This window comes from Anser cygnoides, chromosome 2, assembly GCF_040182565.1.
Source record: "Anser cygnoides isolate HZ-2024a breed goose chromosome 2, Taihu_goose_T2T_genome, whole genome shotgun sequence".
Classification (NCBI taxonomy): domain Eukaryota; kingdom Metazoa; phylum Chordata; class Aves; order Anseriformes; family Anatidae; genus Anser; species Anser cygnoides.
The window spans coordinates 21,908,108-21,924,759 of record NC_089874.1 but is presented as its reverse complement, the minus strand read 5'-3'; the positions used below and the strand labels follow the sequence as shown (position 1 = coordinate 21,924,759).

General features: G+C 39.3%; 1 protein-coding gene and 1 long non-coding RNA gene across 4 annotated transcripts in view; one reads left to right on the top strand and one right to left on the bottom strand.

Annotated features, from left to right (window-relative positions):
* Nucleotides 1-2,205: 2,205 nt before the first annotated feature.
* On the bottom strand, nucleotides 2,206-6,078 carry LOC125182555 (uncharacterized). Its single transcript, XR_007162580.2, has 2 exons — nucleotides 5,943-6,078; nucleotides 2,206-5,367 (listed from the first exon to the last, which is right to left on the bottom strand). It is a non-coding gene; the product is annotated as an uncharacterized lncRNA (long non-coding RNA).
* Nucleotides 6,079-6,085: 7 nt separating this feature from the next.
* Nucleotides 6,086-16,652, top strand: part of LOC106030343 (macrophage mannose receptor 1-like) — a 58,346-nt gene continuing 47,779 nt past the window's right edge. Inside the window, exons 1-3 of one of the 3 annotated variants that reach the window (XM_066991651.1) lie at nucleotides 6,086-6,238; nucleotides 10,120-10,521; nucleotides 11,945-12,118. In XM_066991651.1, the coding sequence (XP_066847752.1) occupies nucleotides 6,178-6,238; nucleotides 10,120-10,521; nucleotides 11,945-12,118 (637 nt within the window). In that variant the 5' untranslated portion in view covers nucleotides 6,086-6,177. Of the gene's footprint in view, nucleotides 6,239-10,119; nucleotides 10,522-11,944; nucleotides 12,119-16,652 lie in introns of those variants that run through there. The other 2 variants (XM_013172096.3, XM_013172097.3) reach the window with 2 other exon arrangements.

The window sequence follows — 16,652 nt, the reverse complement described above, 5'->3', positions numbered from 1 at the left end:
TTCAATCTGTGTTCTGCTCAACTCCCACTGAGTTCCAAATTTTGCTGAGCTACTCTTCAACTGCATATGGATATTATTATGCATGAAGAAAACTTACAGAGACCACCGCTGTACTTGAAAAGTTACAAGGGGACTAAAGATGCGTATCCAAAAGACTTTTGGCACCTAGATTAATGAGAAATGGTAGTTTATGACTTTATAATTCTCTCCTGTGCAGATGACATTGACGTGTCTCCCACTGCTCTGGTTGTATACAGCTCATTGTCATGCAGGGCTCTGTAATTAAAAAAAAAAATCCACAGTTATCACTTAGGATTGCTTTGTTATTAAAGAATGGGAGAGAAAACTGAGTACATTGTGATCAGCAAAGAATGCTTATTAGTGTTCCCTTTCTCCATCCTGTCTGGAGAGGATCTGCAGCTTGTATTTCATGTTTGAGATGAATTCTCTTCTGAGAGTGAACTAAGGTACTTTATCTCCCAAATCAGCAGTGAGATATTTTCTTCCTATAAAACAGATAGCTGAAATAGCTGTAGGCAGACAGAGAAATGAAGTTAATACCATTTGCTTCATACTGGAAAACTGAAAGGTTTTTTTTTTTTTTAAAAAAGGTAATAAGTAACGGTTAAAAAAATTGATGTAATTCTTATGAAGATAAAGAAACACATAAGGCTTCACAAATAATCATAGAAGTATGGAGTGGTTTGTGCTGGAAGGGACCTTAAAGATCACCCAGTTCCAACCCCCTGCCATGGGTAGGGACACCTCCCACCAGACCAGGTTGCTGAAAATAAAGGCTTAAGAGGTTACCTTGTGGATAAACAAAATGGTTATCCTGATTTAGTATTTATTCAGTTTTTCTACTTACCACAGCAGTGTATGTATCCCATTCAGGAAGGCAGGGCCAGGTAAGGCTGGATATCTGAGGTGTTCACAGATGGCTATGAAATCCAAGTTGGTCTCTTACAGCCTCTTTTTCTCTCCATTGACAGCAAAGGAAATTCAGGGCGATTGTGCTGCTGTCTTGGGAGTTGTGTTGGTATGATGAACACATTTGGGTATTTAGAAAAAATTTCTTTCTGTCATTTGAAGTAATTACAGAATAATGAAACTACTTTCTTGGCAGTGCTTTATTTATTTATTTATTTATTTTTTATTATTATTTTATTTTTTTCCTTACCAGTGGTCAAAATTGTTTGTTGTGATAATTGCAAAACCAATGCTGAACAGGACCCTGCATATGCATTGGTTTGGTCATTGTTCCTATCAGCTGTCTCATTTCTATGTGCTTGCAGAAGTGAAGAGGATGAGCTTAAGTCTTGCAAAGTAAAATATGGGAGAAACAAAGTGCTCTATGATTATATCAGGAAGCTTTTAAGAACCTTCCTTCCACTATCGCCTGTACGGAGGAAAGATGCCTGACACAGCCTTGGCTACGTATAAAATCAGTGTCCATAGGTTTGTGTCTTGGTTCTTTCAGTTCACACACAACAGTGCTATAATTTTTCCTCGATGTGATTGTTATATTCAGTTTGTCTGTCAAGAAAAACTTTGAGAAATGTCAAGATTTCTGTCCATTTTCTGTTATTTTCTTCTTAGCTTTTCATTTTTCTTGACACCTGAAAGATTCTGGTTTAAATACAGCTAACTTCTCTGACTCCTGTATACTATTTATATTTAGTTTAGTTAAAGTATAGAATAGTAAAGTTCTTAAAATGATCTTTGTAAATAATGTTTTAGACTGTCTTTAATTAGCTCTTTACAACAAAACAATCTTCTTGAAAGCTAACTTTCTAAGATCTTTAAATATTGTGAGAATGTTGTTTAAATACTCTAAGATTGACCACTACAAAGCTTATAGTGTTCCTGTGTGTTGACACAGTAAGACCATGAGTTCTATATTAAGAGAAAAAGCATTTACAACTTTCTCACAAGTAAACTGCGATGTCAAGCATTCAAGAAAAAACACTGGAGAGAAATAAGCTAGGGAGAAGTCATCTGCCTCTTCTTCCCCTGCAGAACTTCCAAACATCGGTGTCTTAATGCTGGAAGGCATCTCAATGCATGTGAGAGAAATCTTTCAACACAAAAATCTTTGGTATGTTTGGATTCTGTTTAAAGTAGATGGTTTTTCTTGGTGGGTGGATAGGAAGTGGCACAGTTTTTAGCAATGTTCCTCCTTGTTTATAAGCAGACTGTCTCTACTTTCTGTTTTTTTTTCTTTTTTTTTTTTTTTTCTGAAGTGTATGTACCTTACGAAGCTTCTGGTTTTGAGATAAAAATCATATGTACGCTGAAGTGGTGGCTTGCCTAAGAAGAAAGACTTACTTTCAAACTAAGTCTGTCTTGGCTGTGTTTACCAATCTCCTAATACACTAATTTTAAGATGTGAACACCTTATAACTAAGGACCTCTTAGTCCTCAGGATCCTAAGGGATTTTTGCTAAGTAAAGGCTCTCTGGTGACAGGTATTAGAGCCTTGATTTTTCTTCTTCCTAAAAATTTTTTTTCTGTTTTGTTTTTAGAAATTACAAATGTCAAAATCAATTTCTGAATAACATTTCAAAGCAATCTGATTTGCATAAAAATGAAACATTAAATTTGCCAATTCCTATTTTTTTCAGTGCCCAATATCATATTCATATAGCTCCTTAATATAGTATAAGTATTGTCATAATAGTAGTGATGAGCTTTTTGTTCTTAATTATATGTTTATTGTAGACCACAATGCAAATGTTGAAATGTATAGAAAACTACTGACTGCCCCTGAGAGATACAGACTCACACATGAAACATCAAAAAAACCATCTTGGATGTAAATATGAAAGAATGGCTAATAATCCAGTTCTTTTGCTTCAACACAAACAAAATAGGGATATTATGTTTCAGCTCTGGATATGATTTCATTTATACAGAACTTTCCATTTTCCTGTTGACTATCAAAAGTCAAGATCCACTCAACTTCAGGTTTTCAGGGTATTTTGCCAGGAACAGTCACCAGTTGCAAGTACTATATGTGCCAGAACTGGAGAGGGTCTGACCTGTTTTAGAGGAATTTGGGTCTTTGTGTTCCAAATGTAAATGGCAGCTGGCTTGCTACCCACAGAGAAAGCTGAAAACATATGTCTATCTAGGGCGTGTTTTAAGTAGTATCCTGTCATTAGTTATTTAGCAGATTGGAGTTCTGGTAACTATTTGCCTACAAATCACTATAGCCTAAGACTTTGCCTAATCTTTTTGTCCAAAATAGAGAAATTCTTCCCCTTGTGCTACAATCAGAATATACTATTTATGTACTTGTACACTGATTCCCAACGCGTAAGCTAGACCCAGACTTAATTGTTGAGCAGTATTCCGCAGATGAGACATGGAGGCTCAATAAACTCATCCAGACCTGTGCTGTTCTAAGCGGGTCATGCGTCTATATATATACCTGCACCATAATCAAAATGAGTTTGAAGTGACAGTACTTCCAGTGTGTGCAAGGGACAATGAGGAAAAAGGCATTTTTTAAGAATTAGGAAAAGAACTAATTCAGTGATGCAAAGATCCCAAGAAAGGCTGGAATTCTAGTCTTAGTAGTAGCTCTTCTGATGTCTCATCTTGGTTGGAAGGGACCTCTGGAAGCCGTATGACCCCCTCACCGAAGCAGGCCTACCTTGAAATTTAGATCAAGTTGCTAAGCTTGTACAGTTCAGTCTTGGGAATCTCCAAGAATTGTCTGATACTGTTTATTCTGTTACCTCCAAATATAGGTCATTCCTGGTGTGGCCACTGACTGTTTCCGTATTTGTATGATGTATGTAGGCACTTAGGTTATATGTAGCCCGTTTTGCTATTTGAATTTAAAGACTTTTATGGAAGTTGTACTTACATGGAGACTGAACTTGACATAGTGTGTCCCTTCTTTGATTATCCTTAGCCAAAAGAATGCCAAGGATTCCCAAACAGAATGTGGATGATGGTCTGCTGTTGGGACATCTGCATTATTCTCCATGGTCTGACTTCTTCCTTCTAGCACTAGATGTTTTCCTAGGCTTCCCATAGTTGCTAACTACTATTAAAATAAATGTGAACAAATATTAAGGCGATTTAGGAAACTGTTTTTTCCCTCCACATCTAAAACCACTTTTCAGTGCCTGAATGTTTCTGAGGTGATAGTGGTAGAATATGAGGCAACTCTTCATTTCTGAGTTGTGCTATGATTATTTGAGTTGGCTGTATCTCCTCAATGGAAGCACTTGGATCTTTTATTTGTTTGGCATAAAGGTTATTGCAAGTAGTTAGTGAATAACAAGTGCCAGATACTGCAGCAAGAGAATTCGTATCAGTTGTGGGATGGAGTTTCCCAGATGAGAATTCATCAACATAATGATACAGAACTCTGCTGATTATGGTTGAAATACTTCCCAGCTCCCGTTTACATGGGACCACAGATGTCAATACAAATTATGAAAAGTTTCCTCTTCACTTCCCATAAGGTGTCCATAGGAGGGCACAACAGAGCTCAGATGCCTGGCTGGCATCCCTGCTTGTGTTACTGGGAGTTTTGTCATGGAATTCAAATGAGCTTGGATTTCATCTCCATTATTTCTTCTTCTGTAAAAGCACTGTAAAAGTATCTGCTCTCTCTGCCCCATTTCCTTCCATACTAATTTCACATGGGTGTTTGCTCTATTTTTCCACCCAGAACTTCCAGCAAAGAGACTTTAGAAAACTTTCTATACTGACTGGAGATTTCTGAGTGCACGATGGTACAAGAACAACTGCACAACAGGCACCATGCACATGGTGCAATTCATCAGGCATATGTATATGTATGCTCAGTAAGTCCAATATGTTACAAAAGCCTCTATATGTAAGACAGTGGTAAGGCTTATGTTTTCCATCAATTTGGGACCCTTCAGATCAAATACTGGTAACAGCCTCTAAGCAATAATGTGCTGCTCCTCACAAAAAAAAAAAAAAAAAAAAAAAAGCATTTGGTGAGGTCCGCCCAGGAAGAAGCTGTAAAAACTTCAAGACAGATTGTGCTCTAAAGGCACCTTTTCAGAAAGATTACTTAAATTCCACAAAGATGCTTCAGCTTGTGAAAGCCAGCAAGTTTCTATTCCCCCCCCACCTCACACTCTGATTGCGTGAGCAAGATTTACATCATGTTAAAAATAGATACAGCCATCAAAGTCAGACGAAGAACAAAAATCTATTGAAATGTATTAGAGCTCACAAAAAGCTGGAGAAATATTTAAAGAGGTGCTTCAGTCCTTCTCTTTTCTTCCTTCAGTCTCCACAACTCCCAGTGACTTTACTCACAGGCAACTAATCTGGTTCTGATCCTTGGCATTTAACGTTGAAACGTGGGTATTACTGCAGACAAGAAAAATAATAACAGTAATCAGGGCTTGTTTCCAAATGATGCTGTAAAAGCCAGCATTTACAGATGTAAACCTAACTGCTCACAGCAGCTGGTGAGCAAAAACCAAGTAAACACATGCATGGCACATTTTCATGGAAAGCCGGCGTGCTCGTCTGTAGCTTGGGCACTGATGGCTGGTGTGAGCTCGCAGCTCCGTGCATCCCCACTGGGCACCTGCCACCTGAGTAAGGCAGGGGGGGCAGCGAAATCCTGATTTCCAAAAAGTAGGGCTCTCCTCCTCCTGCAGTTAGGGAGAAGCCGGGGCGAGGTGGGGTTGCTGGAGATGCAGGCTCCCCTCAGGGGGCAGGAGGAGCGGTGTCCTGCTCGCTCACGGTGGACGCTCCTCTTCCCCGTCCTCCCCGGAGGGCTGATTTTATAAGAAAAGCAAGCAACGACCCACGTGCAGCACTAACAGGGTCACGCAGGGGATGAAAAAAAAAAAAAAAAAAAGAAAAAAGAAAAAAAAAGAACGACAACAAAAAAAACCACAACCCAGCCCGCCCCTCAGCTATCACCACTTTATCACCTGCATGTGCCTGGAAGGAGGCTCTTCCCTCCGCTGAGGAAAATCAGCTTAGGAAAGCAAAGTTTGAACAGCGAATTCCTGTTATTTCAAAGCACCCCATGTGACAGGATATTTCCTTATCATCTCGAGCCCAGAGCTTTCCCCCGATCCACCAGCCCTGCACAAGTGCGGAGGACCTGCCCGGCGGGGAGCCTTCTCCTCACAGCGGAGGGGCGCGACGGGCGAAGCCGCGGCGATGGCTCCCTCCCTGCTCCTGCTCCTCCTCGTACTTCTTCCCGGGGCTTTTCCGCTGCTGGGTAAGTGCCCGCAGGGACTGTGCGCGATACGCCGGGAATGGAGAGGGGTCTCGGCAGGCGCCGACCTGCGGCTGTGTGTGGGGATAACCCCCGCGCAGGTGGAGGGCAGGCCCGCGGGACGGGGTGAAGCCCACCGCCATTTTACCCCCCTCAGTGCTGCCCGAGGGGAGCCTCGGGGCGTCGGGGAGGGCCGGAGGGAAGGCGGCCGCCACCCGTCCCTCCCTCCCTCCCTCAGCCGCACGCCCCAGCTGCCGCCCCCTCCCCGTCCTCACCCTGAGGTGATCTGTGGGTGAAGCTGCCCCATGAGACGGCCCTTTGAGTTTCAGGTTTTTTGGGTCGTAGTGGGCACCAAGCAGGGCTGCCTGGGGGTGTTAGAGTACCCCAGATATTGTCATAGGGTTGTCTGGGTGAAACATGGAGCTTGCACCTCAGAATTTCTCTGATTTCCAGTGCACTGCTATATTCCAGTAAAAGTTTTGCCTCAACCCTTCCTGAAAGCCTTCTCGGCATCCTTTGCAGTCCAGTTTGAGGTCTGCTGAAGTACAGCTTTGTAACAGTAGCTTGTAACCTTTTTTTGCTATGTGTAGTTAGCAGGAGTCATTGTAGGCTATCTGGTAAGTGAGAGCCTTCATGGCAAACACAGTCATCCTACCTGCTTGCTGCCTCATTACTTCCCGCTCCCTTGCCTCTGGCTGTTGGGGTGCTCTCAGTAGGTGTTTGACACTGGTAGCCCTTCACTGGCTTAATGAGTCACTTCTTAATTTACAATCATGTAATCTGTGATAGTTTGAAAAAGCTGAAAAATCTGAAGCATACTTGGCATACTGGAACTTTTAGAATGTAATCTCTGCTGTGGAAAAGGTACTTGGTCAGTAACATTTTACAGTACATGCTTTCTGGGGCCAGAAATAGGCAAATCATCAGTGTGATGGGTAAAGAAAAATGAAACCTTGTGGGAAAAAGAATCTATTATTAACTGCTTGGGACCGTTGAGGTAAAATGCTAGATGCCTCTGGATGTGTTATTGTTGTGGTTTAACAGTGACAGGCAGCTAAATACCACACAGCCACTTTCTCACTCCCCCTCCTCAGCAGGAGGATGATGGGTGTGGGGAGAAAATTAAATGGAGGAAAACCTGTGGGTTTGAGTCAGGAGTTTAATGAAAGAAAAGCAAAGAAAAAAATTATTCTCTCTATCCTTTAGCAAATGATGTCCAGGCAACTGCTGGAACGTCCTCCCTTGTTCTTCTTCCCCGATGCTTTTAGTGTCGAGCACAACATCTTATGGCATGGATTGTCCCCGGCTATGCCCCCTCCCAGCCTTTTGGCCACCCCTAGCCAAGTGGCCTTTGAGGGGCTGAGGCCAGAGACACAGCCTTGATGCTGTGCAACCACTGCTCAGCAACAGCCAGAACATTGGTACAGTATCAATGCCGTTCTAGCTACAAGTGCAAAGCACAGCACTGTATGAACTGCTGTGGGGAAAGTTAACTCCATCCCAGACAGACCCAGTACAGTTCTAAGGGTGAGATGAGTTGGTACTTATGCCTGGAAGGTTTCTATGAACCTTTTTCCAGGAATAATTTTTGAAACCTTCGTTATATGTTACTCTCTTAGAAATTGCCATAATTCAACGTACCAAGATCGTAGTATTTGGGATGATGATCTGGTGAACCTTCTTGTGTACCACCTCCAGCTCATCTATAGTGAAGAATGGGCCCCTGTTATGGGAGCTCTATGACAAATGTTGCTACAGAATGGTGAAGAAACACAGTTAACAGTTACATGAATAGTTCTGCACAACCCATTTTACAGATACAACTCAATATGTTGACAAGAAGTGATATCAAGCGGTTACAGAGAAGAGCTGGCAGGGCATAATGAGTGTTTCACAGATAATAATATCTCACACAGAAAGCATTGTGTGGGAATCTGGTTTGGTGTGCAAACAGGCAGAACAGACACAGCAGTAAAGCCATAACTGGAGCAGCACAGGACCATGATACAAATCAGCTGTATGGTCATGAATGTATCAGGAGCTACAACAAGGAAAAGGAAATTCTCCAACTGCAGTCTCAACCACAGTTACTCCTGTTCTTGTTCTTCCATCCTGCTTTGGTGCCAATTTCTTTTTAATGCCTACTTGGCTATGTTGGCCCTTTATCTGTTTATAACTCATAAGTATTATTCCCTGTCAGATCCCTGTGTGCACTGGGGCCCTTGTAAAAGCTTTTGTGTTGCATTTACATACTGCTTACACTTTGTAAAGGTACAGTCAGAAAAGCAGAGGACCGAAGATTTTTTCACACCCCCACTGGCCAGGCCTCTTTATTCAGCTTTCTGACCTTGTCTCTGAAGCCAAAACTTCACACTCTTTTGGGCCTGGGTACAGCAGTCCAGGCTTTTGACTTTGGGGTACATTTTTCACATGCCTAGTGTCCTCTAACACCACAAGTCGCATAAAACATATAATGTTATATTAAGCCACAAATAAGATTTCAGCAGCTTAAAAGATCAAGCAGTGTTTTCCACACTTGTGAAAAAGTGTGACATTTTCTTTTAACTGGAAGCTTTACATAAGATTTCAGGAAAAGGAGAATTGCAAGCATTGCATGTATCATCGTGCTAAATCCTAGTAGAAATGCAGAATTAAAATAAAGTTATCACCAGAAGTGATAATTACATATTTCCTTGTATTGTCTATGAGTAAAGCTGATTGGCAAAAGGCAACAATTTTTGTCTCCAGTGCTCATCAGTTTTATACTGCTTCCCAGTGAGTTGGAAGCCAAAGGACAGGAGAAGGAAACTGAACCATGGGTGAAATAAGTCTAGGTCAGCTCTTTCTCTGAGATAGAGGTTATTTGTTCCCAGGTTGTTCTCCTGTAGTAAATTATGATCATTTCCACATTGGAGCCTCAGCAGAGACAGGAAAATGTTTTGTGGTTAACCTGTTTCCCGTTAAATATTTTTTTCATTGTAGAATTTGTTTAATTTGGTAATCTAGCATTAAAATAAATAATATTTCAATTAGCTTCAATCCCCAGAGTAACATAAATTAGTCTTTTTCCTAGCTTGTAGCCCAGTTAAAATACAATTTTAAGACCTTGTGCAGTCTGTTACATTTTGAGATAGAATATCAGTGAACTGTTAATTTAACATCCTAAAATGTATCTCAAGGGGATCAGAGGAAGGAGGAGAAATTCTCAGTCACTGGAAAAATGTAAGAAAGGACAAAGTAATCAACGATTACTGCAGTTGAGTGAAAAATGAATATGCTGTTCAAGCCCTACAAGTAGCTTGTTTACAAGGGGTAAAAAATAAAAATCCTTCCACTCAGTTAAGACTTCAAGGATTTTAGCAGTGCTTATGAGAGCAAAAATCTCCATCAAGGGGAAATGGAGCCTGAAGAACTCCTGCTGTAGTCATCTTCTCACACTTGGGAGCCAGGATCAAGGAGCGGAGTGCTCAGTGCCAGTGCATGGTGTGCGTGCTCCCTCCTCCCATTAACTCCCATGGCTGCAGCTTGAAATGAAATTGTGAGTGGGCTTTTTTCCTTAGGAGGAAAAAAAAACAACACTTTTTTTGAAAAAAAAAACACAAACATGCTTTAAAGCTGCAGGAGACACTAGATCTGTCTCTACTGCCTTGCTCTTTTGAGTATAGATGCGTTCACTGATGCAGGATGGTTGAAATGTTGCAAAATCTGAACTGTTTGCATTCTCAGCCACTTGAACAGATGTAGTCCACAGGAGTAACACACCTTCTTTTGCTGAACAGGTGATGAGATTTTAACCCCAAGAGCAGCATGCAGACTCATATTTCATTTAGACAGTAGGTAAGATTACTTCAAACCAAATAATTCCGTTGCTTTTTGCCTTACAGATACTAGCATCTTTTTAATATATAACGAAGACCACAAGCGCTGTGTACTGGCTCAAAGTTCTAATTCAGTGACTACCGCTCCTTGCGTTCAAGAAAGTGAGTCACAAAAATTCAGGTGGGTCTCAGATCACCAGCTTATGAGCGTAGCGTTCAAATTGTGCTTGGGAGTGCCTTCGAAGAAAGACTGGGTTCCGATCACTCTGTATCCTTGTGACAAGGCTAGCGAACTTCAGCGATGGGAATGCAGAAATGAGACTCTCTTTGCAATCCAAGGGGAAGATTTGTTTTTCAACTATGGAAACAGACAGGAAAGGAATATTATGCTGTACAAGGGATCTGGTTTATGGAGTAGGTGGAAAGTCTACGGAACCACAGACGATCTGTGTTCTCGAGGCTATGAAGGTAAAGTTCTATACATTAATTTCTGTATTCTAAGCTCATTTCTATGTGTATCTAATTAAACTATTTAGAAGTGTAGGAGAATTACCTTAGTCTTTTCAGTGATCAGTGAGTGTGACTTCTGATGAAATCAACAACACATGAGTGTGCTTTATGTTTTCTGAGGGGTTTGTTTTGCTTTTTTTTGGTGAAAGTTATGATAGATAATTAACCATATAAGACAGTGATTCATTTTGAGGAAGAGGAAAACCTGTGGTTATTCAGAACGTGTATAACCATTACACAACAGTTAGTGATAGCTTTGACTATTTATATGTCTATAGAAAAACATAGTATCAGTGTATAGTCTGTTGATTATGTTCCCCCACCCCCCTTCCTGAGGAGCAAATATAAATTATATTGTGAGGATTTAATTAACTCGTGGTATCTTCAGGTCCAGTATACTGAAGGTGCATTTCTAGGTGTTTGAAGTGCCTCTCAGGGTTGGTGCTGAAGTGAAAAAAAGAAATAAGACATTTTAAATAGTTAAATATAAAAATGTACATACATGTATGTTTATGATAGTACCTGGGAATACATTTGCCTTCCCTTTGGTAAACAGAAAGGGGCAGAGGAAGGGAAGGATGCATTTCCTAGGGTTAACATGAATGCTGATTACAGTATTAGTCCTTGACCCAGAAAAAAAGAACCCTAGCGAAGCAAATTATGTGAAAGGAGGCAGGGAGGAGATGGAGTTATGGCCCATCTCTCCTTTGCCCTTTGTTTTCTAGCAGCTCTGTGAGACAGTGACCTTGGTATGTCAGCTCCGTAGTGGTCCCTGTCAAGTGGTGTTCCTCTGTACATCCTCTCACAGAGGTACATACATTGTGTGTGCACACAGAAAGCTGCTTTAGTTACTTTAATAAGTTTCATCAACTCATCTGTCTGATGAAATAAAATTGACCTTTAGATGGAAATTTTATTTGGGCATAGTATGAAGGAGTCACTCTGTGGTATATATCCTGCAAGTTTATACCAGTGTGACGTTATATCTAAAACAGACAGTAATTGAATGAGTTACCAACACAAGAACCAACAGTTGTTTGGGCTTAAAAAGAAAATTGGTTAACTTCGTGGATTTTATACTTTTGATTGTTACGCATGTAAAATTTAGCGTGGGAAAGCACCTGTGTTGGCTCAGTCAGTTCTGGTCAGTAGTCTCCTTTTCTGGCCAGTGGTCTCCTTAAGTGACAAAAATTTGTCTCATTGTGGAAACGGGTATCAGCTCGGACCTAGAGAGTGAAAACTAGCAACATCCCATTTCAAGTACAGATTGGATACTAAGCTAGCAAGCTCTGCTTTGCTATAATATGATCATAAAGCTTAACTGATACATATCCCATGCTTATTATATCTTACACATCTTTAAATTGTTGTGTCTCCTTAGATACCTACACAGTGAAAGGAAATGCCAATGGAGCACCTTGTGTATTCCCTTTTAAGTTTGGTGACAAATGGTACGCTGACTGCACAGATGCTGGCCGATCAGACGGCTGGTTCTGGTGTGGAACCACTTCAGACTTTGATGTTGACAAGATGTATGGATTTTGCCCACTGAAATGTGAGTTTTGTATATTGAGGATTCTGCTGTGCTCTGTTACTCAGCTGCCTGGGAATATTGCTGTTCTTGTTGGGTGCTTTACTGTACAAAAGTTTTAGATTACATTTATGTTTTCTGCCTCCATGCAGCTTGCTATTTTTTAGGAACAACTTAAATATGAGAAAATAGGGCTCAGCATACAACAATTGTCTGACTATATCCTGATGAAAGTGTGTTAATCATATACTGGAATCTGTAATTGCAGCATTTGCTCAAATAGCAAGTTAATTAGATGTAAAGTTATTACATTAGTATATACAGAAGATGGCAAAGAAGTTTGTGCTGCAGAACTGGAAGCGAGAATTTAACAACTGAAAAATGAGACTTCATACAAATGAATTGCCTTGTGAACATAAGACAACTTATGTGAACTTTTTACTAAGTCCTAGTACATGCTACATTACTTACTCTTCTGTAACTAAAAGCAGTAAGAAAGGTCTATATTCTAAATTCCCTGGTTTGAATATAGCTAGGTTTTAACTGTAGTATTATGAAAATACAGAACTTTATGTAGAAATGTTGACATTCCTTTAAGTAAATTGGAGTAATATGCCTGTATATATTTGAATTATTTTCAATTTGAGTAAAGTTTCTCTGAACTTCTGTAAAATATGTACTAAGCAGTTTGCCTGCAAGCTGTTTTTTTTTTTTTTTTTTTGTCATTCTGGGAGAGGTGGCACTTTTCCTTCCCTTCTTCTTTATGATTATGTTTGGCTGTAAAGCTCCAACTGACCACAGTAAGAACAAAAGAGAAAAACATGTCTTTCCTTTGATGTGAAGAAAACAGTGGGTTGATCTTAACTGGTCTGATGATGAAGTATCAGTGTCCTCATATGATTTCCATGAATGTGGCATTCGTTATTTCAGAAAAATTAAAATTGCATGCTATTTTTTCCCTAGGCCAATATTATTTTCAAGATATAAAAACATGTTGGAAATATCAATCCCATAAAGAGAGCACATGCAAATCAGCTTAAGTATGCTACCTGTCTAGCATTCTTTGAGCAAGGCAAATAGGAGGTATCATTAAATTTTTGTTTAGTTCTCTGGCATAATTCAAGGAAATCCATTCAGATGACTGTGATTGTTTTTGGAAAAAGCTGCTTTATGCTGATTGCCTGCATGTTTCCTTCCTAATTCTTCAGTACTGGCTATAAAATATTCATGTTTAGGTCATATATTTTAATGAGAGACAGGCTGGGGTAGAAAAGTTTTATCCAGCCGTATGACTGCGAACTGCACTGCATGACAGTGGTAAGTTGTTAAACATCAAGAGCACTTTTTAGACAGAGAACATTGAAGTCTTTTGTATGTTAAAGTTTATTTAATAAGATTTAAGCATTGTTCTTTTTCTAAACTCTCTAGAGGGAGCAAAGGTGCTGATATGAAGACCTTTACAGCTCTTCATAATAGGGCCTGGACACACAGTGAAATCACAATTGAACCAGTCACTTTTTTTTTATTGTGAGCAAAACCAACTCAAATGTTCTCCAGTATGAAGAGGACTAAGATTATACTCATAAGTAATTATTATACTCAAAAGCAATGTGGAAATTTGACCAGTAGAGGTAACATAATTATAAGTATGAGCCCTTTAGTTGGTACTTTAAAAAGATGCTGATACACTGACAGATGAAACTTAAATCCCATAGGAAGAAACTGAGAAGTGTTTCTGCCACTTCAGACTATTTTTAATACCCTAGGAAATACTGATTCTTTACAGGTTACACTGTGTATTTTTGAGCTGTATGTTACATTGCAATGTAAAACTAAGCGTTGAGGAAGAGAACAGGTTGCACAAGGTAAGATCACCAGGAGATCAAGTCATGACGTATGTCCATAGCTGTATTGAAGTGGGCAAAAGTCCATTGAGGCTCTTTTCTTGACAGCTGAAAGAGCTAGAGCTTCTGTAAAGAATTTAGAAAGCCTGGGAAGTAAACAAAGAATGCAGGGAGTAAGGAAATATTTAAATAGTCTTAGGCTAGCATATTAATCATTGGGCAAATCTACATCCTTGCATTCATTCAAAAATATTGATTTAAAAAAAAATTACTTTTTTTTTTTTTTTTTAATGTCAGGCTTTTCCTCCATGCTGGCATTTCAAGGTGTTTTGAAGGATTTTTCAGTGTGGTTTTATTTCCAGTGCAAAATGCCCTGTAAAATGGCCAAATAAGTTACACAGGGTGATTTACCATGTCTCTTCTGAGTTACCTGAAAGTCATAATCCGACTTTGGACCTTATAAATTTATCTAGGAAAAAGAAAGAAACACGTTAGGAAAAAATATCTAAGAGAAGATAACTATGTGAAGGAAATTTAGTATACTTTAGATTTTCTTTATTACTGTTGACAGCATTTAGTTATATCATATACTATATTATACACTCATAAATTATAAAGTCTTTATTATGGGATTTGTTCCTGGCTATCTGGTCAGAGAGGAAAAGATGGCAGTTATATTATGGGCTGTCTAGCAAGAGTTATATTCGTTTTTCTTTTGCCATGATTCTATTGATGTGGTTTCCCAGAATATTGGACTGAGACTCCAGCATGTTTTGGATGGCTAACTAAGCAAACAAGAACACTTGTGTTGTTACTGCTAGTCAAAGGCAAGATTTCAGCTTGCAATTTTGAAACTAAAACTTCTCAAGACCGTTACTGATTTCCCGTTTCTTCTGTTTCCAGATTCAGTAGAAATACTGTATGTGATAAACCAATTAGCATTTTTTAATTGTAATAAATGTTTTCATCAATAGGGCAATTTTTCTTTCCTGTAGGTTTTAGCTTGTTTGTCAAGGGCTATGAGTGAAATTCAGTGCATTTTTGGTCTGCTTCACTTTGTTTTAAAAACTAAAGATGGTAGGCTTAGTGGAAATACCTAGCTCTCACTAATTTCCATGTATACAAAAATGCATGTTGAGTTCATCAGTGTAGGGATAAAGTTGAGCTTTTAAAAATTCTTTTTCCAGTTATGCAGGTGTATTTTATTAAGAATTAAGTTTAGATGCTAAAATATATCATTCTAGAAAAGTGATTCCTCTTCTGGTTTCTCTGGGGATACTGAGCTTTAAACAGTAACATGTAGGTTTCCTAAAAACCCGCTCTGTGAAGGTGTTTGTCCTCATAAAAGTAGAAATATCTTAAAAAAAAAAAAAAAAAAAAAAAAAAAAGAAGGTTCAGAAACGAACTTTATTTTGATGAAAGACCAAAGTCCTGTAGAACAGCACCACATGCAAGTCATCTATAAATTAAGAGACCAAGGGAGGGAGGTTGAAGGTTGGATGAATGCCTGAGACTTGTTTTTCTTTTCTTTAGTAATGTACAAGGTCTGTAAAACCCTTTTGTCAGAGACAAATTTCTTTACTGAATTATAGACTTTTAATATTACGTTTCTATTTTATCCCAGGCATGTGCATGTGCCTAGGAATTAAAGCTTTTGTAGAACGCAGTGTAGCGAAGAAATTTTGGCTTCTGGTAGTCACAAAGTACTTTGGCTAGAAGTTAGTTTGTGGGTAATGATACTTGGATGAAAGTTCCCATATTTAGTGTCTATATTACAGTATACTATGTATTTATTTTGTTGTCTAAGGGTAATTTGAAAAGAAGCACTTCATATTGTCTATCAGATTTAATACAGGAAAAAGTGGAACTGGTTACTGACCTGCTGACATTTAACATGTACCATCCTTTGTCTTGAGTTTTGTTTATTGTACTGTTTTCCTCTTATTTACACTCTTACGTTTTCTGAGATCTCTGAATTCGGAAAAGGAAAGGACCCCTTTCTCTTAAATTTTTCACAGCTTGCAACTTAAGGAGCTGATAGAGGCTGCAGGAACTTCAGTCCCTTTCCCATCGTCAGCAGACCTACAATGACCTCTACTATATTCTGCTTTTGTCATGCAACTTTATGGAGTGATATTTAGTTCAGTGTACTTACAGTAGTTCAGTGACCTACAGTAGGTCCTGTTTTTGGCAGAGCAAGATCATGCTCTAGTATGTTGTGTTGTGGAGATTCACCTGACATGAGCTAGGAAAGGCTGTAATAGTTTGAGGAGTGTGGTTACTTCTGGGGCCACTTCTAATGTCAGGCCCTGCTAGGTGACATTTTCACCAGTCTGACATTGCCAAGATGTGCCAACTTCAGGTTTTCAACAAGATTCAGTCAAGTCATGGGACAGAGAAGAATGCATGGAAGTATATTGTATACATGCATAAGACAAGTCAGGAATTGCAGAAAAGTGTGAGACTGATGCTGATAATGGAAATTTTGTGTCCGGTGTTTGGGTCTAATTACCTCTATCTCAGTTAGAAAATCCACAGCCGCTTTATAGAGCACCCAACATTTGTAAAATAAACAGGAGTTTCTTAGCTCAGAACAGTGGGCAGCTTCACGTACATGAGTAGCATGAGTATGTCAGGTTTCAGTGTTTTTCTCCATAGTTAAAAATCAGTTCTTTTGCAATGACTTTAGCCATTCATCTTCCATTTTAAACAGA